Below are 27,021 nucleotides of genomic sequence, written 5' to 3' on the forward strand. Positions count from 1 at the left end.
ATGCCCTGCCAATGAGCAGCTCTCTGGGCCTCCCCTTCCCAGGGAGTCTCTGCCTTTCACAGGAAGCCCCTGGGGGACACACTCCCACCCTTGTCTCTGTGCCAGGTGAACCACAGGCCTGAGAAGGTACGGTGGAACTAGGGGAGAACCCACCCCAACCCCGGGGTGCGGATACCCTTGCTGCGCCTTGTCTCTGCTCCCAGAACCTTGGTCATTTATTCTCAAGGGTCCTGAGTATGGCCTGCCCAGAGGGCAGTTTAGGACAGTGATGGCGAACCTTTTGAGCTCAGTGTGCCAGCATTTTGAAAAACCCTAACTTAACTCTGGTGCCGTGTCACATATAGAAATTTTTTGATATTTGCAACCATAGTAAAACAAAGATTTATATTTTTGATATTTATTTTATATATTTAAATGCCATGTAACAAAGAAAAATCAACCAAAAAAATGAGTTTGCGTGTCACCTTTGACATGCGTGTCATAGGTTCGCCATCACTGACTTAGGACAATCAGAAACAGAAAAACGTGCTATGAATGGAAAGGGCCCCCCACGGTTTGGAGTAGAAGAGTCATCAGCAGAGTGTGAACCCCTGTTCTGTAAAGTATAACATTTTCAGGAGGAAGCTTCCAACCAGGCAAGGGAAAGGCAGGGCCCAGTGTTCAGAATGACAATTTCATTTCCCACTTCACTGGAGCAAGGGCAAGGTCAGGTTAAGGAACCAACACAATCGCAGCAGAAAGGAAATTTACTCCAGATTCAGCCTGTTCAGAGTGGCACGTGTTAACACACAATGAGACACCAATGGCTGCCAGGAGTATTGGGGGTAGGGGCGGGAGGAGGGCATTAATCTAATGACAGGGGAGTGGCAGTGACCTCCCGCTCACCCTGGGGCCTGGTCTTGGTTTTTTTCATGGACCTCTCGATCCACTTGAGGAAGATGGTGACTTTGGTGTAGACCCCGAACTTTCCTTTCCGTGCACATCCTTCTCCCCAGCTGATGATGCCCGTGATAAAGTAGGTGTCCTTGAACCGGGTGACATGGGGACCCCCGTCATCCCCCTGACAGGCACCCTCGATCTTTGAGTCATAGCCGGCGCAGAACATGTTTGGGGTGATGCTGAATCTGGTGGACAGCTTGCATGTGTTCCTGTCCACGTAGGGCACTTCCAGCATCTTGAGGGTGACGGACGTGCGGCCCATCTCGTGGATGCGCCCAAAGCCGCTCACGATGCCCGATTTCTGCGTCATGAGCGTGGATTCGGCCCAGTCCTTCTCTGGCAGGCAAGCAGGGGCCACGTTCATGCGGAATTTGATGGGCGTCTTCAGCTTGAGGAGGCCGATGTCACAGTTAAAAGTCTTATTGTCAAATTCTTCGTGTTTTATAATCACCTCCACCTCGTGCACTGTCTCGTTTTCGTCCTCCTTCTCTGTGTTTCGATCGCCTGGAAAATGGTGAGAGCACGGCCGTGTTAGCTCAGCCTGGGCCACGCGTTCTTGGTGGGTTACTTTTTAAAGTAGCTATTATTTTTGCTAATTTAAAAAAAAGGTATATAGTCACTAGGAAATTTGAAAAATATAAGAAATCATAAAGAGGTGAATTAAAATGACCTTCAATTTCACTATTTTTAGTCACATTTTTCTATGTACGCTCGTTCTTCAGGGACTTCCAGTTCACTCATTTGTGTACACATATTTCCCGAGGATGTGTTGAGTGCCAGGGACACGAAGGAGATGAAGGCCTGAGGCTCTAGACCCGCGCTGTCTAGAGGGCCCCCACCAGCCACAGGGGCAATGGGCACTTGAAGTGTGGCTGGTCTGAATGGAGACATGCTGTGAGTGTCAAATTTCAGACTTAGAGTGAGAATAATATTCAAAATAGCTCATAAATACGTCTACAATGGATTACCCATTGAAACATTCTGGGCGTGTTGAGTTAAATATGATATATTACTGAAATTAATTTCACCTGTAAACTTTTAAAATGTATAGTGGAAAAGTTAATGTAACTAGCACATTAAAATTCATGTGTCTCACATTTGTGGTTTCATCGGACAGCTCTAGAGTCTGGTAGGGGAGGACAGACATTACAAAATAATCCCACACAAAAATATAAGGGGCAGAGGGACTCGGTGTGCAGATCATCGAAGGGGCTCTGGAGGCCTCCCCAGAGGAAAGGTCGCTGAGAGGAGACCCAGCACTTGAGGAATGGACACCAAGAGCCACAGCGAGGACCATGAGGGAGGAGAACTGGGCTGGTTAGGACCATAGCAACCTGTCAGCTTAGAAAGGCTGACTAGACCTGCCCATTTTCCTCCTACCTCCACTCTTCTCATTTTCACCCTCCTCACCTTCTTGTCTTCCTCCCCTTCTTCTCCCTTCTTTTTCTCATCCTTCTTTCTCTCTTCTTCTTCCTTCTCCTTCCTTTTCTTACCATGTTCTATACTCCCTTCCCCTCTCCCTCGACCTTCCCCTCCTCCTTCTCTTCCCCCTTCTTCTCTTCCCCCTCCTCCTTATAGCTCTCCTCTCCCTCCCCCTGCCCCTCCCTCTCTTTCCCTCTTCCTCTTCTCCCCCTCCTCCTTATAGCTCTCCTTTCCCTCCCCCTCCCCCTCATCCTTCTTCTCCCCTCCCTCTTTTCCCCCTCCTCCTTAGTCATCTCTTCCCCCTCCCCCTCCTCCTCCTTTTGTCCCTTCTCTTCCTCATCTGTGAAACTCCCCCCACCCTCCCAGCCTGGCTTCCAGTAATTTTATCTAGTGTTTCCAACAAATTTGATCAGTTCTAATTGTCTCTGAAAATTAGGCCATGACAGTGGGCCCTGCAGGGGTGCGGGGTGTGGTGCTACTTACCTACCCTCACCTTGAATAGCTTGGCTTGGTCAAGACAGTGAGCAGCAGTGAGGATGTAGAACTCATTCAGGATGGTGCCTCCACAGAAGCTTTCATTGTTCTCCTTGATGAGCAGAGCCTGCAATGATAATGCCAGGGCCAAACAGGTTGAACTTGACTTTCTGAGAAGAGAAATTTGGAATGTGTAATTCAAGCCTTCCTCTTCATTGCTTCTGCCTGGATCAGGGCATCTCCCTCCTATAGCTGTGTGCCCACCTGAGCCTCCCCCACCCCCACTCCTACCCCCTAACCCCCATCCCACTGCCCTTTCCAAGGAGAGAGCTATGGCATCTTCAGACTGGAACACAAGGCCGGAACCAGCACACCTACAGTGTTCACCTGATCACTCGGGCTATGGCCCAACATGGCCAGTCCTGCAGACCTGAGCTTGCATCACCACACCTCTCCCCCTGGCCATTCAGTCCTAGACCCTGGCACATTCTCTCTCAAAGAGGTGGCTCACGGTTGACTCCAGCCCACCTTCCCATCTCCTCCCAACCCACCACTCCCTGATTCCACAGCACGGGTGTGGGCAACATCTCATGCCTTCTGGTCTTTGCTTTACCCACCAGGCAACAGACCCACTTATTCATTTACTCTACAGACATTTGCTGGGGCCCTATAAAGTGGCAAGTGCTAGCCACTGAGTAGAGTTGTGTCACAATTTACCTACCTTTTCCCTGCCTGGTCTACAAACTCACTCTGACAATGACTAGTCTTTTATTTCTTCTGGTTTTGTCACAGCACTCTCTAAAGAGTTATGCACAGATAAACAATTGTCACTCTGTTGAAGACCTTTATTGTCTCTGTGGCTATGAAGTATATGCCCAAGACCAGGCAGAAGCCAGTCTGTGGACAAATGCTTGCCTACACTGGTGTGACTTGTGGGCTTAGAAGGGATCCACTATTCAAGCCAATCTCCCACAGCCCATGGAAGGCCACCGTCAAGGTTAATTTCTGTGGAATCTATGTGCCTACTTCTGTAAGGGGTTTTCACCCTGATTTTGGATTTGGGGGTGAGGAGTATTCCACCTGGGAGTGAGCATTGATGGGGCAAGTGAAAGTCACCACACAAAATTCTCCTATATTTCTTTCCTCCCAAAGAACTGAGCTTGCAAATACAGAGATGGAGCGTTTTTTTCTCCCCTTTATTATGGGAATTCCACATCCTTTAAGCAACGGTTACTGGCTGGGGATATGTGTGGGTAAAGGAAACAAATAACATCAAGTTCTAAAAGAATTCTTGAAGATGTTCCCGTCTGGTATGTAGTACAGATGTTCCTTGACTTATGATGGCTCACATCCCAATAAACCCATTGTAAGTTGAAAATGTGGTAAGTAAAAAATGCATTTAATACACCTAACCTCCTAAGTATAATAGCTTAGCATAGCACACCTTAAAGGTGCTTAGAATACAACAGTGAAAGACACTGTGAGGTACCGGTTGCTTACCCTCTTGATCACCCGACTGGGCTCACTGCCAGCATCAGGAGAGAGTATCATACCACACATGGAGAACCCGGGAAAGATCAATGTGTATCACTTTTATAACATTGTAAAACTGAACCATTGTAAAAGTCGAACCATCATAAGTCTGGGGCCTTTAATGTTTCTTTGCCTTTTTTTTTTTTGGTATAATTTATCAACTCTTAATACAACTTCAGTGATGAATGAGGGCGAGCCAGTCTTTCTAAGACTGGACATCATCTGTTCTTTTTTTTTTTTTTTTTTTTTTTTTTTGGTGGCATTGAACCTTTTTATTTTATTTTATTTATTTTTTAATTAAATCTTTATTGTTCAGATTATTACATTTGTTCCTCTTTTTTCCCCCCATAACTCCCCTCCTTCCAGCTCCCACCCCACCCTCCACCCTCACTCCCCACCCACTGTGTTCATCCATAGGTGCATGATTTTTGTCCAGTCACTTCCCGCATCTCCCACACCCCTTTTCCCCCCAAGAATAGTCAGTCTATTCCCTTTCTATGTCCCTGATTCTATTATAATCACCAGTTCATTCTGTACAACAGGTTATTTATTCACTTGATTCTTAGATTCATTTGTTGATAGATGCATGTTTGTTGTTCATAATTTGTATCTTTACCTTTTTCTTCTTCTTCCTCTTCTTAAAGGATACCTTTCAGCATTTCATATAATACTGGTTTGGCGGTGATGAACTCCTTTAGCTTTTCCTTATCTGTGAAGCTCTTTATCTGACCTTCAATTCTGAATGATAGCTTTGCTGGATAAAGTAATCTTGGTTGTAGGTTCTTGGTATTCAGCACTTTGAATATTTCTTGCCATTCCCTTCTGGCCTGCAAAGTTTCTGTTGAGAAATCAGCTGACAGTCGTATGGGTATTCCCTTGTAGGTAATTGAGCCTCTTTCTCTTGCTGCTTTTAAGATTTTCTCTTTGTCTTTTGCTCTTGGCATTTTAATGATGATGTGTCTTGGTGTGGTCCTCTTTGGATTCCTTTTGTTTGGGGTTCTCTGCGCTTCTTGGACCTGTAAGTCCATTTCTTTCTCCAGATGGGGGAAGTTTTCTGCCATTATTTTTTGAAATAGGTTTTCAATATCTTGCTGTCTCTCATCTTCTGGCACTCCAATAATTCTGATATTAGACCGCTTAAAGCTGTCCCAGAGGCTCCTTACACTATCTTCACACTTTCGGATTCTTTTTTCATTTTGCTTTTCCAATTGGGTGTTTTTTGTCGAATCTTTGGTTTGATTATTGTGCTCCTCTGGTCTGCTATTGGGTATAATATTCTTTATTTCAGTCCGTGTATGCTTACTTTCTAATTTCTTTATCGTAGCATCGAGGGTCTCATTAGTTTTCGTGAGGTTCTGCACAAATTTATGGCAAGCCCTCAAAATTGCGATTCTTAGCTCCATATCCTCCATTTCTGTCATGTTTTTTTGTCTCCGCATCTTTATGCTTTCTTGGTGCACCCCCTTGTGGTCTCTGTGCGCAGTCTTGTTCTAGCCAAGCCTTAATTGTTGTAGTTAACACTAGAGGGGTTTGACCACCAGGCCGACTGGCTATAGGAATCAGCTGTATGGAAAACGTCTGCCTTCTGGGGAGGCGCTAATCCAGCCTTTGCCTGAGGCGATCGGCAAATGGCTGTGCGCAGGGTTTGGGCGGGGCGGGATCAACAGGGCGGGCGGAGGGAGCAGTTATGGCCACGCTCAGTCCTGTTCCCAGAGGCTCTGCTTCTCAGAACCCCGGCAGCCGCTGCAAACTTCGGAGAGAAAGCTGCCCTCAGGTTCCAACTGATGCCGGATAATCCCGCTTCTCCCGTTTGAGTCTGGGTCCCTAGAGACTCGCCCGGATCTGGAACCCAGAGTCTGAGACTCACTCCGGACAGAAAACGACAAACGGGCCCTCAGCCACCAGCCCGCTTTGCGCGCGCACCTCGGTACCTTTGTATTTTCCACACTGCGCCGCCTCTGAGCCTCGATTTGCTGTTCTCTTTCCTTCTAGTTGTAGAGTCTCTCTTCAGCCAGCCTTCCTGTGGTTCTGGGTGATGTCCGTTCAGTCTTTTAGTTGTATTTTTGAAATGGTTGTTTGCGGCAGCGGTCTCCGGTGTTTACCTACGCCGCCATCTTGGTCTCCTCCATCTGTTCTTCTTAAAGATGGAGATGAAGCAATGTGTGCAGACAGGAACCAGGAGAGCAATAATCATGAATCCCTACAGGCTCATCGAGGAACCGGCTGGTGAGGATCCTTCTGCCCAGTCCCCTTCCCTGTCCTCTCTGCCCTTGGAGTCCCATCTAAAACCACCCCCAGAGCTGACAGCTCCACCCGGTGGGCGCTTGTCCTAGTCTTCCCAGTGGAAGTTCGTTCTACACCCACTGGTACCACCTTCGTGGCCTTTATCACATCAACTTGAATTGTGGTCAATTGTGATCTGGGAAGGGACCTCACCTCCCTTCCCAGATCTAGATGTCCACATGTCAGAGAAATGGCTCTGATGATCTCATAGTCTACACACACAACCCCAACTCTATGCCGGACATGCAAGTTCCCCATAAATACACGTGGGGTGAATGATGACTAGATGTTGAAATGTCCTGTATTGGCTCTTGATAATTCAGACAAATGCATAGCTGTCCTGTAGCTTGCAGATGAGGGTGAGCTGAGGTAATTGGCAGCTCTGGGATTTTGCTTGTAGGAGAAGCCATTTTGGCTTTGAACACTAAAAATGTATTAAGTCCAAGTTAGGATTGCCAGATAAAACAGAGGACATTCAGTTAAATTGGAACCAAATGAATTGCAAATAATTGTTGGTATAATAGCATGTCCTAAGTAGTATCTGGTATATACTTACATTACAAATTTTTCATTGCTTATCTGAAATTCAAATTTAAGTGGAAGTCCTGTGTTTTTATTTGCTAAATCTGCCAAGCTTAGTCCAAATGAACAACATAAGGATTTTTTTTCTTTTTTTTACCTTTGATAACAAATGGATGTATTTTTCTCTAAGGCAGTGGTTCTCAACCTTCTGGCCCTTTAAACAGAGTTCCTCATGTTGTGATTCAACCATAAAATTATTTTTGTTGCTACTTCATAACGGTAATGTTGCTACTGTTATGAATCATAATGTAAATATCTGATATGCAGGATGGTCTTAGGCGACCTCTGTGAAAAGTGTTGTTTGACCCTCAAAGGGGTCGCGACCCACAGGTTGGGAACTGCTGCTCTCTGCCTCATTAGAATTTAGGTGTTTCAATAAAAAAGTTTTACCAAATTAGAAATAAAACAAGGAGAGTAATTCTTTCTGCCTCCAGTCAAACAGAAGAGCCAGCAGAGACCTCACCCACAATCAGGGGAGCTGCCCTTTACCTGCTCATCCAAGGCCTCAGCTGGCACCCCATCTCTCCTTCCACTGTAGGAGAGGCTTTAGGGCTCAGATCCTGAGCATGGGATGGGAATGGGCAGCAGGGGTGGAGGGCGTAGGCAAGGGCCCAGTTCCTTCTCATCTCAGGTTCCTTCAGCATGGGAGCTCAGAGCCTGCTGAGGGCCCACACGTGTGCGTGGGCGTCATGATCCCGGCCTTGGCCTCCATGGCTTTGCCTGCAGTGCCAGCCAGAATGGGTCGCCCATCCAGTTAACTCACTGAACGTGTTCAGCACTTACCTGCCAGGGACACTCGCCATCTTTGCAGTCCCTCTCTCCCACTATCCTGACAAGTGAGTTCTCCTCTGCAAAGCTCGGCTGTGTGTTATTCAAGCCTGGCAGATCAAAAGGGTTTGTGGTTGGATCCAGGTCTCCATCGAAAGGGTTCCTGGTGGGATCTAGGTCTCCATCGAAAGGGTTCCTGGTGGGATCCAGGTCTCCATCAAAAGGGTTCCTGGTGGGATCCAGGTCTCCATCGAAAGGGTTCCTGGTGGGATCCAGGTCTCCATCAAAAGGGTTCCTGGTGGGATCCAGGTCTCCACTGTCTTCTGGGGGATCCTCGCTGCTGTGGGCGGTCAGGGACCCCGGCCCCCTCCTCCGTGGCAGAGTGAGTTTCCCACAGGGATAAGGCTCTGGAAGAAAAACCAATGTCCTGTGGCTTCAGCAAAGTGAAACCCTCCCTGCACCGCATGCACAGTTTATTAGCAGCAGGAGGCATAGGGAGGCCAGAGAGAGAGATGGTCCGACCCCATAACCTGGAGAACTGCAGTTGGGGAAGAGTGAAGCGTGTGCTTGGCAACTGGGAAGGGTGTGAGGAACTTTTGGGGTGCAGAGTGCCCTATGTGTTGATCTCGGTGGCATTACAAGGTGGACGTGACTGTCATGATGCAGGGAAAGTGCCCTTCCCGTCTGTCCCCACTGTGTGTCAGTCTCACCTAGAGGACCTGCTGAAGACACCGGCTCCGGCGCTCACCAGGATGCTGAAGCATTGAAGGGGATGTCTGCAAGCTACTTGGAAAATGCACCCACATACTACAGAGGCTGAGAGCGGACAGAGGACACAGAAGGGCGGGCAGGCGATGAAGCAAGCAGAGAGGTTAATGGCAGAACCCAGGTAGGCACATAGGGGTGCTCACTGTCAAATCCTGTGAACCCTGCTGTGTGTGCAAACATTTTCTAATGAATTTTTGTTGTTTTAAATTGTTCTGGGAAAATGGGACAACATATGTAGACAACCTGAGGCATAAGAAGGAGCACTGCACAACACGGCTTTGTATGATAACGTCTAACAGGGATGACTACCCTTAAAATCACCAAGCTCAGGGGAGATGTCAGCAAATACCAGAAAGCTTCCTTTCTGTATTATTACCAACTAAGGAATTGAGGCGGAGAGAGGGGCCAACGCCGGACAGAGAAAGGGAGAGGTATGGAGGCCCATCAGAAAACAGAGGACAACCAAGATGGTGACATAGGTAAACACCTGGACTCGCTGCTGCGCACAACCACATTAAAACTACAACTAAAAGACAAAACGAATAGCATCCAGAACCAGGGGAAGGCTGGCTGAGTGGAAATTTTACCACTGGAAGGAACGAGAAAAGCACTCAGAGTCCAGTAGGAGGCACAGAGGTGTGGAAGTGTGGAGGTATGGAGGCTCAGGTGAAAGGGGCTGGCAGCTGGGTTCGCTGTTGTCTTTTTCAATCAGGAGGGAGATACAAGCTCTGGACTGCTCTAAAATCCAGTTCTGGGCGAGAATGTGGGGATTCAGACTCATAAGGATTGAAACTGTACTGTCTGGCATAGGGCCAGAATGTGAGGGCAGCTTTCTCGCAGAGGTACTTGCAGTATTTATTGTTCCTGCACAGGGCAGAGGGACATAGAGACCCAGGGACCTATCGTGGGAGGGCCGATGGCAACCATTGCTATTTGCGCCCCACTGTGACTCCCTGAGACCACACCCCACCCAATTTACAACCCCACCCAAGCTGTGCCCAGAGGCTTTTGCATACAAATGGTCTGTCCTTTCTCCCCCTAAAAACCTGTCAAACTGCAGTTGGGTCAGAGAAACCCACAGCTTCCAAAAGGCCTAAGGCTATCAGCAGCCTGCATTACTTCACAGTTCTGCCTCATCTGAGCACTTCCAAACCCCTAACAAAGAGGAGGAATCTGCAGATCTCTGTAGCTCCTGTTGGGTGTCCTCAGGCAGTGGGTGACTTTGCACCCCCTTGGAGATCCAATAGTCAGTCTACCCAGTGGATAGAGTGAGACCATCCAGATTAAAACTCTTAACATCCATAAAGACACACTCAGGGGGCAGACTCAGTGAGCGCCAAAGCCCCACTGAAGCAAGACCTGCCCCATAAGGGTGTCTCCAGCACAGAAGTTCTCCCACGTAGACACAACTGGTCCTCACAGCCAATTGGCACAGAGGTCAATTCCTCCCAGTGATACCAACAGCAATCAAGGCTTAACTACAACAAGACTGTGCACACAGCCCACAAAGGGGTGCAACAAGAGTGTCCAGGTAATTGGGAAGCTGAGCCACTGGTCCCTATAGGACACCTAGCACACAAAGCCACTCTTTCAACACAGGGAAGCAGTCAAAATGCGGAGACAAAGAAACAGGTCACAAATGAAAGAAATGGAGGAAAGCAAACTACTGGATATAGAGTTCAAAACCATGTTTATAAGGCTACTCAAGAATCTTCTAGAAACTTCTGAGAAATATAGTGAGACCCAAAAGGATATGAAAAAGGACCAATTAGAAATTAAGCATACAATGACAGAAATAAAGAATAATATACAGAGATCCAAGAGCAGACTAGAGGATCCCAAGAATCAAGTCAAAGATTTGAAATACGAAGAAGCAAAAAACACCCAACTGGAAAAGCAAAAGGAAAAAATAATACAATACAAAAATACGAAGATAGTGCAAGGAGCCTCTGGGACAGCTTCAAGCGTACCAACATTCGAATTATAGGGGTGCCAGAAGAAGAGAGAGAGAGAGCAAGATATTGAAAACCTATTTGAAGAAATAATGACAGAAAACTTCCCCCACCTGGTGAAAGAAATAGACTTATGAATTCAGGAAGCACAGAGAACCCCAAACAAAAGGAATCCAAAGAGGACCACACCAAGACACATCATAATTAAAATGCCAAGAGCAAAAGACAAAGAGAGAATCTTAAAAGCAGCAAGAGAAAAACAGTTAGTTACCTACAAGGGAGTACACATACTGTCAGCTGATTTCACAACAGAAACTTTGGAGGCCAGAAGGGAGTGGCAAGAAATATTCAAAGTGATGAATAGCAAGAACCTACAACCAAGAATACTCTACCCAGCAAAGCTATCATTTAGAATTCAAGGTCAGAGAAAGAGCTTCACAGACAAGAAAAAGCTAAAGGAGTTCATCACCACCAAACCAGTATTACATGAAATGCTGAAGGGTATTCTTTAAGAAGAGGAAGAAGAAGAAAAAGGTAAAGATAAAAATTATGAACACCAAAGTGACAACAAATACATATCTGTCAACAAGTGAATCTAAAAATCAAGTGAATAAAAAATCTGATGAACAGAATAAACTGGTGAATAGAATAGAATCAGTGACATATAGAAAGGGCGTGGACTGACAATTCTCGGGGGAAAGGGAGTGTGGGGGGTGCAGGAAGAGTCTGGCCAAAAAGCATACACCTATGGACGAGGACAGTGGGAGGGGTGGGTAAGGATAGGGAGTGGGGTTGGAACCAGGTGGAGGGGAGCTATGGGGGGGAAAAAGAGGAACAAGTGTAATAATCTGAACAATAAAAATTTATTTTAAGAAGAAAAAAAAAGAAAGCAGATGGCTCCTCTCTTTTGCCCTGGCTTTGCCTAAAATCAGATAAGCAGAATGTAGTTCTTTTTAGTGTTTGCGAGGGCTCCAGCAGGATCTAAAGGAGCCCTCCCCACCCCCAGCAGACTTGTGCTGTGTTAGCTGGAGATAAAGCGTTCGGTGTTGATATTTGTAATCACTGTATTTTGAAATACTGAATGAGAAAGTAGTTTACCTCATCCCCCCCCACCCCCCAAATATCACACTTCATTAAATTGATTTGTAATTATTCCTGGAATTTAAACAAAATTTGCGTGCATGGTACAGTCTACCCGGTATTGTTGAACCATCATAAGTTTAAAAATCTCATTACCAATGGAGATGTAAATGATACTATCTTTTACTTGTTGAGAGAGTTGATGTTATCTAATTGCAGTCATTCTGGAATGTTCCTGTCTTGTGGAGTGGGCCTGGGACTTTGTATTTGCACACCCTCACCTCCCTGACCCCCCTCGAACAGTTGATGCTGAAGCTGTGGGTCAGTCAGGGAACCTGGCTTTGAAAAACAAGTTGGTGCCACTGTGAGACTGAGAGAACGGAGTGGCGCCTCAGCACCACTGGCTCCAGCTTGGCCCTGAAGCACAGGAGGACCTTTCGACAGTGTGCGAGACCCCAGGGTCCTGGCCCGTACTCAGCCCCTTAATAGGCCATGCCCTCCCGAGCTTCTAGGCCAGACTCATCGTGTCCGGCTTTTATCAAGGAAAAGAATAAATAAATTTTATTAACATTGAGGCCCACACAACCTAAATTAGTTCTTTTTTGTTGTTGTTAATCCTCACCCGAGGATATTTTTTCATTGATTTTTAGGGAGAGTGGAAGAGAGAGGGAAAGACAGAGAAACATCAATGTGAGAGAAACACATCAATTGGTTGCCTCCTCCACGAGCCCCAACCAGGGTCCGGGCTGGGGAGGACCCTGAAACTGAGGTACGTACCCTTGACCAGAATCGAACCCTTGACCAGAATCGAACCCGGGACCTTCTGGTCCAAGGGCTGACACTCTATCCACTGAGCCAAACCAGCTAGGGCCTAAATTAGTTCTCGAGGGGCCTCGGTTCTCCTCTTTCCAACTCCCCAGCTCCTACAGTCAGGCCTTGGCTGCCCTCACCCACCTGCACTCTCATCTTGGTTCATTGTAACTCCCAGTCTCCCAAGCCTCCTGTCCTACCCAGGGGTACAAATCAGGCCTCCACACACTCATTTATATAGTTAGGGTTTGCTACGAATCAGGCACTGTGCAAAGTGCCCTCCATGCATTGCTCTCTTAATTTGCACATTTACTAAGCAGTTAGGTAATATCGTAGGCCCCACTTTTCAGGCAGCTCCCAGAAACAGGGGTTTGTCTCCAAATCTGCGGCCCACCCCGGCTGCTCCAGCTGTCCTGCACCAGCCTCTCTGACTCAGGGAACCCTGGTGGAGTGGCCCCATGGGCCTCCTACCTGTGGAGATGCAGGACTTGCCATTGTCATCCAGGATGTACCCGCTGGCACAGGAACATACCACGGAGTTCTGCTCCTCTCTGCAGAACTGGTCACAGTCCCCGTTGTCCAGGCTGCAGAACTTTCGCATGGCTGTAAGGGACGCATGTTGGTTCTCATGACAGGCTGGGGAAACTGAGGCTGCAGCTGGCCGGGAGGAAGGACAGCAGCCCCAGGGGGACATACACCCACTGTGAGCCCTACAGCAGCCACCTGGCTAGAACAAAAGGCCGGAGCCACAGGGCCCATGCACATCAGCTGGTGCAAACAGGATGGGCTGCCCAGAGCAGCTGGTGGGGTGAGAGGACCATGCCTGTGCGTGTGCTCTTCTCACTGCCCAGGCTGCCTGGGGAAACCATGGCGTACAGTTAGGGCGAGAGCTGAGTATCTGCTGGGCCCTGGCACCAGCCTTCCAGGAGGTCTTTAAATAATCTGAACATGGCCAGTGAGGGCCCTGGAGGCTGGAAGGGTCTTAAGTTCAGCGCTAAGAAGGCACATGGGTCCTGACCAGCTTGGAAGGGCTGCCTGCAGGAGGGGGGATTCCAGGCCAGGTGCTCAGGAGGAGCCTGGTGGAGTGGCCAGAGGCCCACCCACTCTGAGGCTAGAAGAGTCCCTGTGTAATAAGGGTCACAGAGACTGGGGTCTGGGCCCCAATGCGGTGGGAAGAAGAAACAAAACAGGCAGTGCACATCCTGGAGGCAGGTCAACCTGAGTGCCAAACTGGCCCTTCTGTCATTTGTGTGATTTGAGGAAGTTATTTCAACCTATGGGCCTGGGTTTCCTCACTTGTAAAGTGGTGGAGGCCGTACCACCTCACAGGATAACCTCATGGGTCACAGGAAGCTCTTGGCTCAGTGTCCGTGTGAAGCCGTGTCTCCCTGGACCTCAGATCGGCAGCTCTGCCTGAGCCAGAATCACCCACCTGCTTCCTGTGTGCACTGAACTCAACCTCCAAACTCACATCAGTGATGCTACCCTGGCCATTTACACTCCGCACTTGGGTTTTGATGAAAAAGTAATTATGGTGCAAAGATCAACGTTAATGAAACTTTAGAAAACATTCACCATGGCCCTGGGGTCAGAGCCAAACGGTGTGCAAGAGCGGCAGCTCTGGATTGGGATGAAACGATGCCTAATTGATATTCCCGGCAGAAAAAATTCTGAAGTAATCTAATTGAAGAGCACATTCCAAAGATTATAAATTAAGTAATTTAAAAGAAATGCAAATCTTTCTCTTCAGGGAAATCCGGTTTAATATTAAAGCTAATTTTTATTTAAAAATTAACCAGCATATTAGGAAAACTCCTAGTGACTTTTTCAAGTAAAATTAATTAAATGTTTCAAATTTTTATAACTGGACAATCCCGAACAGTTAGTATTGGCATGTGCACTAATAAATGTGAGGTGTGGTGATTTACAATCATTGCCCAGGACCACAAGGAATATAAGTAACAACGATGAGGGATACATTCTACTCCAAGAAGGAAGTCAATTCTCGTTTCTCTGTTAGTGGGCCACATGCTTCATGAATGTTCCACAGCCTCTCTCAGAGGAACGGAGAGGTGACTGTGTGTTTCACTGAACTCCAACACTGAGTGGATTGTAGGGCCGTTAATTTTTGTTGTTTTCTGTGACTACAGTGGCCCTTCATAATGGAGCACAGACTGGACATCAGAAGTGACATGAGGTTGTTCCCTTGGACATTTTGACTTTTTCCCTCTTTCCCACATTCGATTCTTCAGGTAACTCGGACTTGAAGGCCTACCAAGAAGAGGAACTCACGTAATTCACAGTTTCTGCCTTCATATCCTTCCTGACAAGTGCAGTTGTATTCCCCAAGGCCGTCCTTACACCTGCCCTGATTCAGGCAGGGATTGCTTTCACACTGGTCACCATCTGCAAAGAAAGGGTTTGGAAACCGAAGCTTGTGGGCAATTTCCATCACCATGGAAATGACTTTGCTGTGTTGATCTTGGCACACATTTTTTCAGACAACTCAAATGAACATGGACTTCTTCCTGTTTCCCTGTAAACAATTTCTCCTAACTGAACTTCACTGTATCCTCACCTTTTGTGGCTCTGTGTACGTGATGCTCTTATCTTACTGGATCATTGGCTGAGCTTTCCAGTTTTTGCTGAAATGTTTGACAGCATTTTTACATTAGAGTGAAGAGCTCTAGGAGGTGACTACATGGGACCATCTGGAAGGGGGAAGACGTGATTGTCTGACACTGGACAACAGAGATGTTAGGGTTCCTGCTTCCAAATGCTCTGGGGGTAAAGTGAGAATGCAGAAACAACCGCCCAGCACCAACACGGGACTTCACATTTCTTGGTGCATTTGTACAATCTAATTTAGAGATAAGTCCAATAGTCATTTAGAGAGATTTGAATGGTGTTGCCAGAATGAAAACATTAGTCAGGATTAATGCCATTTCAGGTGGTATAAGGGTTGACTCAAGATGGCTACCTTATTATAGGGTCCGATCTTTCCGACTCTATTTTTTTCCTAATATACATGGAATTTTAAAATTATCACTAAATTTGGTATTCTCAAATGAGAATATACTGATTTAAATCTATATGTAAGTGGCAACATTAGAATTAGTGTAAAGTTACTATAAAAAACTATTTTACAATAACTTATGAAAATGCTCAGATGGAACTAGTTAAATACATAGGATTTAAACAGGAACAGAAAGGCAATTCAGGAGGCATTTTCAAAGTTCAAACACAATTTCTCCCAACTTAAATATCTTAATGAACCCCTCTCACTTAAGATTAAAATACCATACATCTCACCTTTGTATATATTCCAGAATTCATTCTAAAAGAGAAAAAATATTTTAAAGAACATTAGGGAAAGCACTGACATTTTACAGCTATAACAGATTAAAACCTAGTAACTCAACTTGAATAGGATACTTTCCCAAACAGAGGTCATTTTCCGAAACAAATTGCTCTAGAACTATCCAATCTAAACGGGAAAGTGTTTTAAATCTTCTGTATCTATAAAGGTGCAGATGGTGGCTTCAATCACCATCTCTGTTAAATATTGAATGTGTATTTTCAAGTGAGTCTCCAAGAAATGGATTGTACCAAAAATGCTTTGCTCTGTTTGCTACTCCAGTAAATGGTTTTTAGTTGAAGTATTTGGGTCAAAGATTCAATAAAGAAATGAATTATTGGTTAATAATCATGGTAATTCAGAAAATGATCATTGGTAATTAAATCAGGGCATCAAGAGCCTACATTAACTAAAAAATGTTCATAGATTAAAAAAATTTTTTCTGTCTATAGTAGGTTAAATAGTGTCTCCCAACCCTCCAAATTCAGGTGTAAACTCACAATGTGACTTTAATTCGAATAAGGTTTGTGCAGATATAAGTAAGGTATCAATTGAGATGAGATCCTACTGGATTAGGATGGACCCCAAATCAATGAGGGGGTCCTTATAAGAGACAGAAAAGGACACAGACACACGGAGAGAAGGCCATGTGAAGATGGAAGCAGATTGGAGTGATGCATCTACAAGCCAAGGAATGCCAAGGATTGTTGGCAGCCACCATAAGGTAGAAGAGAGGTGTGGAACAGATTCTCCCTCAGGTCTTCCAGAAGGAACAAACCCTGGCGACACCTTAATGTCGAACCTGTGTTTTCCAGCACTGAAAGAAAAAGCATTTTAAGACACCCAGTTTGTGGTTTTATTTTGCTTTATTTATTTGTTTGTTTGTTTGTTTATTTATTTATTTATTTTAGTGTCTTAATGTGGAAGCTTAGAATGTCAATCTGAGACCTTTCTTCTTTTCCAATAAAAACTTTTAATGCTGTAAGTTCCCCTAGAAGCACTATGTTGTATGTTCGTTTTTGTTCAGCTGGAAATATTTTCTAATTTCCTTTGAGACTTTCTCTTTGACCCACAAATTATTTGGAAGTGTGCTGTGTGCTGTTTAATTTCCAAATATGTAGAAATTTTCCTGTCACTGATTTTTGGTTAATTTCATTATGGTCAGATAACCTTTTATATGTTTTCTATCTTTAACATTTGTTAAGATGTGGTTTTTTATTAAATCTTTATTGTTCAGATTATTACATTTGTTCCTCTTTTTCCCCTCCTATAACTCTCCTCCACCCAATTCCCACCCACTGTCCTCATTCATAGGTTGGCGATTTTTGTCCAGTCTCTTCCCGCATCCCCCACACCCCTTTCCCCCCCAAGAATAGTCAGTCCATTCCCTTTCTATGCCCCTGATTCTATTATAATCACCAGTTCATTCTGTGCATCAGATTATTTACTCACTTGATTTTTAGATTCACTTGTTGATAAATGTGTATTTGTTGTTCATAATTTGTATCTTTACCTTTTTCTTCTTCTTACTCTTCTTAAAGAATACCCTTCCGCATTTCATATAATACTGGTTTGGTGGTGATGAACTCCTTTAGCTTTTTCTTATCTGTGAAGCTCTTTATCTGACCTTCAATTCTGAATGATAGCTTTGCTGGATAAAGTAATCTTGGTTGTAGGTTCTTGGCATTTATCACTTTGAATATTTCTTGCCACTCCCTTCTGGCCTCCAAAGTTTCTGTTGTGAAATCAGCTGACAGTCGTATGGGTACTCCCTTGTAGGTAACTGACTTTCTTTCTCTTGCTGCTTTTAAGAGTCTCTCTTTGCATTTTAATTATGATGTGTCTTGGTGTGGTCCTCTTTGGATTCCTTTTGTTTGGGGTTCTCTGTGCTTCCTGGACTTGTAAATCTATTTCTTTCACCAGGCAGGGGAAGTTTTCTGTCATTATTTCTTCAAATAGGTTTTCAATATCTTGCTCTCTCTCTTCTTCTGGCACCCCTATAATTCGGATGTTGGTACGCTTGAAGCTGTCCCAGAGGCTCCTTGCACTATCTTCGTATTTTTGGATTCTTTTTTCCTTTTGCTTTTCCGGTTGGGTGTTTTTTGCTTCTTTGCATTTCAAATCTTTGACTTGATTCTTGCGATCCTCTGGTCTGCTGTTGCGAGTCTGTATAATATTCTTTATTCCAGTCAGTGTATGCTTAATTTCTAGTTGGTCCTTTATCACAACATTGAGGGTCTCACTAGATTTCTTGAGGATCTCACTACATTTATCATCGGTCTCACCAGTCTTTTTGAGGGTCTTACTAAATTTATCGACGGCTTCTAGACAGTTCTTGAAAAACCTTAAAAGTGTGGTTTTGAACTCTATATCCAGCAGTTTGCTTTCCTCCATTTCTGTCATTCGTGTCCTGTTTCTTTGTCTCCGCATTTTTTATGCTTCCTTGTGTTGATAAAGTGGTTTTCTGTGCTAAGTGTCCGCTAGGGCCCAGTGGTTCAGCCTCCCCAATTACCTGAGGAGGACACTTTTGGTGCTCCCCCTTGTGGTCTTTGTGCACAGTCTTGTTGTAGTTAAGCCTTGATTGTTGTAAGTAACACTGGGAGGGATGGACCTCCAGGCTAATTGGCTGTGAGAATCAGCTGTGTCTGCAGTGGGAGAACTTCTGTCCTGGAGCTCTAGGGAGGTGCTAATCTAGCCTCTGCCTGAGGCTATCCAGCAAACACCTCCATGCAAGGCTTGGGCGGGGCAGGTCCCAGGGGATCAACAGGGCGGGCGGAGCGAGCAGTTATGGCTGCTCTCAGTCCTACCTTCAGAGGCCCTGCTTCTCAGTGTCCCAGCAATTGCTGCAAGTACCTCCGAGAGAAAGCTGCCCTCGAGTTCCGACCGATGCCAGACAGTCCCGCTTCTCCCGTATGAGTCTAGGTCCCCAGAGACTCGCCTGGAACTGGAGCTCAGAGCCTGAGACTCCTTCCCGATTGAAAAAGACAACCGCGCCCTCAGCCACCAGCCCGCTCCACATGCGCCTCTGTACCTTAGTATTTTACTTCCGCACCGCACCTCCTCTGAGTCTCGGTATGCTTTTCTCTTTCCTTCTAGTTGTAGAATTTCCACTCAGCCAGCCTTCCTGTGGTTCTGGGTGATGTCCGTTCTGTCTTTTAGTTTTATTTTTGAAGTGGTTGTGCGAGGCAGCAAACTCCAGTGTTTACCTATGCCGCCATAATGGTTTCTCCCCGAAAATCAAGATGTGTTTTTAGGACACAGGATATGACCTATCTTGTAGAAAGTTCGGTGGATGCTTGGAACTTTGAGGAGAGGGGGTTTGCCACAGGACCATTGGGAATCACACAATTATCAGTTAGATTCAGGTCAAGTGATGTCTGGAGAACTGCAGGGGATACAAATGATAAACTCACAATTCTGTGGTACTGTGAATTCTCTTTTTCTTTAATGACTGCTGCTATTTACTTTCAGGGTCCTCAAATAGCGGCTCCATGCAGTGTACCCAGGTTTTGTAGTTCCATTCAGTGGGAGACAGGGTAGAGTGTGCTTTCTCCATATTAGTTGGAACCAGACTTGTTGCTAACCTTTGATCCAGTAATCTTCTTTGGAGCAGCTGCTCTTCTTAGGAGATAATCCAGAAGAAATATACATGTGCATGATTTCATAATAGTAATATGAAAACAACTTATATGGCCAAAACGGGAAAGAAGTAAATGTATTGATACAATAGAATTTAATTTAGGTCTTTAAGATTATAAGTATGGTAGCTATAAGAGTGTTTGGGAAATGATGCTGAGAAAAAAGTAGTCCCGAACCTTGGATTGGAATTACAAATATTCATTAATATTTTGTGTATGTATATCATACACAAAACTATGCATATATGAATCCGAAGAGCATTTAAAAGTGAAAATAGTTCTTGAAATTATGAATAACTTTTAAAAATAGACAAACCATTTATTTGGTAAGGCGTGAAAATGAATTCTCCAATGCCTCTTCTCTCTTCTGGTGGCTGAAATGAACACTGGTGGTCAAACAGATAGAATCGTACACGAATCCCTTGCAGACCTGGATCTTTTGCAGAAATACAAAGATGTCTGAGTCCCACAATTTACAGAGACTATTTTCTAGACAGAAGTGCCAAGTGTGTTTTCCAATGTATTAGTGGTTGGTACATTCTCCTTCCTCGCTTCAGGTTTTACGGGAGGAAACACAGTGCTTCTGTAATGTTACTGGAGACTGTGAGACACATGGTGATGCGATGTGGTTACTACCCAAGCCCCAGCCAGCTGTGGGCATTCCATGGCAGTACAGAGCTTTTCATCTATGAACACGGCCTCCTCCTCATCAGTGCCTTTGATCTGCTCTTCCTTACCCTCCTTCCTCCGTCTCTCTCTTCCTTCAAAATTTTTAAGGGTTTATTTGAGGCAAAACTGATGGTAGTTGCCAGGAAGCAAGGTCTCAGATGCTTCTGTTTTGTTCTTTAAAAAACTGCTTGCTGCTGCATGGAACTGTTTAAGTCATTGTAGGTACTGCCCACTTCCTTCTTCATGACAAATAGCTCAAAGTGCTCAGTGAGACCCAGAGTGGTCCGTTTGGCCAAACATCTCTCTATCGGTGGGTGATCACAGATGAATATGGGGTTGCTGCAACTCACTTTCATGAACTCTCTGACAAGATTATCAAAGAGTCTAGCTGTGGCCTGAGGTAAAGGACATTCAATAGCTTTTGCCACACAGGTATTATTAAGAATTTTTTTTTAGTTTCTTCAGTTCTGAAGAAGGTTTGTTCCTGGCAGGCTAGTTCCTCACAGGGCTTTCTCACGTGCTTCTACCATGCTGACTCCGTAGATGGGGTGAAGCCAGTCTGATGGGTTTGGCCTTCTGGGCTATTGGGATGGTGGATGTGATCCTGTCTGTAATGTGCTTCACCATCCCTGACATAATCTCCAGGGTTTCAGGAGATCATCATGGTCTGTAGTAGAGGCCATGTAAAATTCACTGCTGGTGAATTAGAGTCAAATCATCTGGAACTGGCATTCAATTTCACAAACCAGGACAATGCCGCTGCTCACCAGCATCTTATGGCAGAGTTCTGGAGCAATTCTTGTATGTAAGTTCATGTCCAGCTTATTTAGCGAGGTGATGAAAAACTTGGCCACATCTCCACTAGAGATGGCATTCATCCTAGGAATTTCAATGTCTAGGAATCCCAACTTACCAAAATCTTCTTATACATGTGATGCTATTACTGTGGATGATAAATTTCTTCTTTGCAAAGTCATTCAGGTCCAAGCCCAAGTATCTCCAATGATGTGTTTCTTTGTCTTTGAGGCCAAAGTGAGGATTAGGTGACATATATGAGCATTGAGGCAATAGTGTCATTCTGTGGAGAATGACGCTCTGCAAACCCTTCTTCTTTTTTCCAGGATTCTCTCCAACTCCAATTATGTCTTCCGAGGCAGTCTGTTATCGATATAAATAAATTCTTCTGATTTAAAATTCCTTGAATTGGCCATGACTTGCAACTTCACCTGTACTCGAAGGGCACAGAAGATGAACCCCCCCAGGGGGGTTCATCTGGCATAGAGACTACCTATCCCTTAAGGTGATGTTGGTCAGGTGGTCAGTAGGTGCAGCAAGTGAGCGGGTCTACATGGAGCCTGTGTGGTGCGGGTCTCCTCAGCACTCAGCATGTTGTGGGAGCTCAACTGTGGTCTTGCAGTGTTAATGGGGGCCCTGTAGTGTGGACAGGGTCCTGCAGTGTGGATGGGGGCTTCCTGCAGTGTGGATGGAGGGGGCCTGCTGTGTGGATGGGGTTCTGCAGTGTTAACGGGGGGGTCCTGCAGTGTGGGTGGGGTTCTGCAGTGTGAATGGGGGGGTCCTGCAGTATGGGTGGGGTTCTGCAGTGTGGATGGGGGTCCTGCATATGGGTAGGGGTCCTGCAGTGTGGATGGCGGGACTACTGTCTGTTTTCAGTGTTGTGGTGGTGGCAGCAGCCGTGTCTACCTGTCTCTCTCGGAGCTGCTGCTTGGCCTCCTTCTCGGCCACTTTCTCTTCAGCTTTCAAGTGTCTTCAGTTCATTCTTTCCCAGTTTCACTTGCCGCCATTCACTGCCACTTCACGTCCTCATGGTGGCCATGTTTCCCCAGGGCCCTACCCAAGGTAGGTGAGGCTTATTAGCAACTTTCAGGGAAGCCGTTGCTGTCGTGTGCCTGTGCGCCATAGCTCTGAAGGCTGCAACGCAGGTGCCAGACGTCAAATATGGCTGTGGCCATGGATCTGGGCAAAAACCAATGGCTCCCGTGTGTGTGTGTGTGTGTGTGTGTGTGTGTGTGTGTGTGTGGCCCAGTCCAGGGAGGTGTTGGCCAAGGGCATGAATAATTTTAAATAAACTTGTTATGTTTTAGAATAGATTTAACAATACCTTCAGAACTTCTCATAACTCTTATAACCAATTTTTGGCCAGACCTTCTCAACTTCCTACCCATAATACAAGGAGATATGTGGTGGGTGAGGAAACAGGAATGAAATCCTTACAAGTGGTAGAAGGAGACAGACTCCCAACCTCCCACCCCAGAAAGCCTCTCCTGAGCTGTTCTCTGTGGCAGAGGCCACAGCACAGAAGGGCATGGAGTGAAGGCCCAGCGTGGGCGACACTGACAGCCTCCATAGACAGGTAACAGGGCCAGACAGCATCTCTATTCAGGCCCAGCACCATCCACAACTGGTCTCCCCGTCTCACCAACCCTTACCGTCTTCTCCGTGTCCTCAAAGACTTCTCGGATCTCTTCGTAGTCGCAAGTCTCTTCCACACACTCACTTTCAAGGTATTCTCTTTTTGTCTCTTCAGATAATGAATTGACCCTGACCAGGAAGCTGTTGGCATGTTCCCGGTTGATGAAAACTGGAAGACAGGGAAGCACACAAAGTACTTTATCAAATTCCCAGGTCACCCTCCTGCTGCAAAAGGCTGAGAACTCCTTCCTTAGGCACCAGGGAGCTGGGAAAGAAATGCCCATCTCCCTCCTGACTCCTCCTTGAGTTACATACAGTACCTGTTCTAGACCCCACACACCCTTTTCTAAAGAAGTAGACACATCCCATCCAATCCACTACCACCCTCCCTGCACAGTCACACCCAGCTTTAGGGTGGTCAATGTAAACCCGCTCTCCTGAACTCTCCCTTCTCAGAGTGGTTCCAGGCCACTGTCACCTCCCTCTCCCCAACCGGCTACTCCACTCTGTGCTTTTGCTCAGACTGTGCCCCTCCACTCTCGTCCTCACCCTGAGCCTCACTCACCCTGCAAGGGCTCAGGTCAGAGTTCAGTAGGGAGTTGTGAAACTTTTGATCACGATCTACAATTAAAGGTATGATTTATATCAAGTTCCAGGACTCCCAAATATAAATTAAAACAGAAGTTTTGCCCTAGCTGGTTTGGCTCAGTGGATAGAGCATCAGGTTGTGAACCAGAGGGTCCTCAGTTCAATTCTGGTCGGGGGCACATGCTTGGTTGCAGGCTCCTCCCCGGCCTGGGCTGTGATCGGAGTGTGTGAGGGAGGCGATCAATCGATGTGTTTCTCTCACATTGATATTTCTCTCTCTTCCACTCTCTCTAAAAACCAATGGAAAAATATCCTCAGGTGATGATTAAAAAACGCACACAACAAAACAAAACAACACCAGAAGTTTCAACCCGGGTGGTGTGGCTCAGTTGGTTGGAGTGTTGTCCGGGACACCAGAAGGTGACAGTTAGATTCCTAGTCAGGGCACACACTCAGGTTGTGGGTTCCGACCCTGGTCAGGGCACATATGGGAAGCAATTGACGTTTCTTTCTCACATCGATGTTGATCTCTCTCTCTCTCTCTCTCTCGTTTTCTTCCTTTCTGTCCCAAATCACTAAAAACATATCCTCAGGTGAGAATTACAAAGAAAAATAACAACAGCAATAACAAAAACAAAATAGAAGTTTCAAGAAATGGTATTTACTATAATTTTCTACAAAATAGTACTTATTACAAAATTTTCTACTTGATTCTGTTATTTTTCATTAAAAGCAAACCCCACTAAATTGATTTCATGACTCACAAATGAGTCGTGACCTGCCAGTTAAAACGTCTTGGGTCCGAGAGCCTCTGAGTCCTCCCTGTGGTCTCTATCCGCAGCTGGCTTGTCCCCACTCTCTGCCTGAGTCTTATCTCTCCCTCACTCACCACTCCTTTCTTCTTTCCATTGTGATACAGGAGGCCCTCAGATTCTTTTCCTCGCCCTCTGCACTCCTCTCTCTTTTTCCCACTGAAGAGTTTAGAGTTTCACCATAATACTCTCCACGTTGGTATTGCTAGTCCCAACTTTCATCCCAGCTCTATGCTTTCAACTCTCTTACCGTGGTGGATATCTCCCCTCATCTCAAACTCCAAACTCCCACGTCCAAAACCAAAACACACACCCAGTACTACAGAATCTAGAAGGCCTGAGTTTCCAATACACCTTGGTCACCTACTACTTAATATTGGCAAATGCAAATTACAAGACATAGACTTACTTCTTCGAGTTGTTTTAAAGAGTGTATACACTTCCCAGTGTCCAGTGTGGCACACATTAGGTGCTCAATGAAGGTTAGCTTCATTCCTACCTCAAATCACGTTCCCTTCCAAATTTCTCATTTCTTTTTGTGACATCAGTGTTACCCCAATATCATCAGCCTCAAACTTGCTAGTATTTCTGGGCCCCTCCCCCATTACTTCGAAAATCGGCTTCAATACCAAGTGCTGACTTTGAAATAAAATCCGCACAGCAGTTTCTCCCCTCTCATTCCCCTCCATGGGTCTCTTCCCTGTTCTGCTTTTCTCTTTCATTTTCTGACTTTGTACCGCTTTCTCCTCTCCTGCACACCTGGGTCGCTCCTCAGGGCTCCTGTCCTTGCACTTGGCCTAGGATGCAGACAAACCTCAGGGGTGAGGCCACCTCTGTTCTCTCTTCTGACTTTGCTCTGCTTCTCTCCTTTCTGAGCCCTTTCTCTTGGGACAGGCCCTGGGGCCTTGGAAGGTCCAGACACCCCCATCTGAGCCAGCCTTGGGCAGCCCCTCCCCCTGGCTGAGCCAGCCTGAGGGTGGCAACACCAGCTTCTCTCTCATTCTCTTCCCTGCCATGGACACTCTTCTCTGCCTGGGACTGACCCCCTCCCCTCCTCTCCCCCAGCTCATGTTGGCAGAGGAAAGCGGCTTCTCTCTGTCTCTACCTGCCACCTCTCCCTTCGCTCCCTCTCTTTCTTCATCTCCCCCTCTCTGTTTTCTGCCTCTCTTTCTCCCTCTGTCTCTGTGTGTGTGTCTCTGTCTTTCTGTCTGTCTGTGTTTCTCTGTCTCTCTCCCTCTTCCTCTGCCCATGTGTTTCTATCTGTCTTTATGACCTCTGACCAGCTGTCTGACTCTCCACCCACAGGGAGGCACACCTGGCCCTAAGCTACCTTGGCTGAGACCACCAAGCCCAGCTGTCTCACGTCAGCCTTTGACAGGGGACGGGCACCCACTATCTACCCAGTGATGGCGAACCTTTTGAGCTCGGCGTGTCAGCATTTTGAAAAACCCTAACTTAACTCTGGTGCCGTGTCACATATAGAAATTTTTTGATATTTGCAACCATAATAAAACTAAGATTTATATTGTTGATATTTATTTTATATATTTAAATGCCATTTCACAAGGAAAAATCAACCAAAAAAATGAGTTCTCGTGTCACCTCTGACACGCATGTCATAGGTTCGCCATCACTGATACACTCTGGAGGTCCAAGGGCATCACCCCAGCTCCCCACCCTCTCTCCTCCTCCAGGAGGCCACCATTGTAGCCTGAGGTTGAGGGGGTGCTTACCACTTCCCCCGGGCGACAGGAGGCTGGCCAGTGAGGCACTGAGCAGGAGGAGGCACAGCGGGCTGGCCATGGTGTGGCCCAGGACTGTGTTGCGGTCTCACTGTGATAGCCTCCAGGGCAAGGTTCACTCACCCCAGCTCCGAGGGCGGGAGGATTGTCCTTCTGCTTATCACAGCCTTCTGATTGGAGCCTGGGCTGGCTGTGGGTGAGGGACAGGGGCAGGCGAGGGACAGGAGTAGGTGACCACACTCGGGGCAGCCCTGGGGAAGTCCTGTTGGAACCTCGTCGGTAACCGTATCCAGGGGGCTGCTTTGAGCATGGGAACTTTTTGTTCTGAGAAAGTATAAATGCAACTTTATAGTTTTCAGACATTTATGTGTGGCTTTCATTTCATCCTTACAATCATGATAGACGTTAAGTATCACTTCCCTCATCTTTTCTCCAGAAGAGAACACGGAGGCTTAGGGAGAAGTGAAGTGTCTGTGGTACACGTGGGATTTGAACCCAGGACTTGCCCTCTCGGTGTCCTGATTGTCTCTGGGTCTGACCTGGTCCTGCTCAGAGGCCTCTCTTTCCAGGTGCTGTCAGGTGGGGCCCCACACAGGGCCTCCTGCACCTGCATGCCGGGCTCGTACCTTCCTCCCCAAATTCAGGGGCTCTGGGAGGCAGAGCTTGTCTTGTGACCCTTCGCGCCACAGGATTCCCTGTGCACCGGCCCCGACACAGACTTCTGGGAGGATAGCCCCTGCCTGGCGTGCCTGGTGGGGACTGCTCTGCTGGAACCCTGAGTGATCTGTTGACCGACCACAGGACAAGTTGGCTCAAGGTCAAGAGGGCTGTGCCAGGTGGTGGCTCCTTGGCCTGCCTCTTAGCCCCTTGGCCTCACACCCTCCGCTGGGGGCTAGGTTGGGAGACAGAGCTCTGAGTCAGAGACCTCTCAGTGTAGCTCATTTCTCACTTCTGCGCAGCTCAGTACAGCCCCCCTGGGAGAGCTCAGAGGGTAGCATGGTACCTGAGTGTCAGGATCAGCAGCCGCTTTATCATCCAGCCCCTCCCTGAGGCTCCCACTCTCCACTCCCCTCATTCGGGGCCAAGGAAGTCTGGAAGGCACTGTCTCCAGGGAATACTGAGTCTCGGAGTCTCATTTATTGGCTCTCATCAAGGTTGTGTCTCTTTGCAACA

The 27,021-nt window shown here is 46.5% G+C and overlaps 1 protein-coding gene and 1 pseudogene across 1 annotated transcript; both read right to left on the reverse strand.

The window, feature by feature from the left end:
- Positions 1 to 405: 405 nt before the first annotated feature.
- On the reverse strand, positions 406 to 25,909 carry LOC139005866 (coagulation factor X-like). Its single transcript, XM_070408068.1, has 8 exons — positions 25,840 to 25,909; positions 22,724 to 22,875; positions 15,924 to 15,948; positions 14,904 to 15,017; positions 13,083 to 13,214; positions 8,017 to 8,408; positions 2,845 to 2,962; positions 406 to 1,443 (listed from the first exon to the last, which is right to left on the reverse strand). Exons 1-8 carry the CDS (start codon positions 25,907 to 25,909, stop codon positions 845 to 847), a joined length of 1,602 nt encoding a protein of 533 aa, XP_070264169.1. The 3' UTR covers positions 406 to 844.
- LOC139004989 (lysine--tRNA ligase pseudogene) lies at positions 20,097 to 22,194 on the reverse strand (annotated as a pseudogene).
- Positions 25,910 to 27,021: the final 1,112 nt, after the last annotated feature.

Source organism: Myotis yumanensis, unplaced genomic scaffold (assembly GCF_028538775.1).
Source record: "Myotis yumanensis isolate MYYU_CA2020_CCGP unplaced genomic scaffold, mMyoYum1.0.hap1 SCAF_3, whole genome shotgun sequence".
Lineage (NCBI taxonomy): Eukaryota > Metazoa > Chordata > Mammalia > Chiroptera > Vespertilionidae > Myotis > Myotis yumanensis.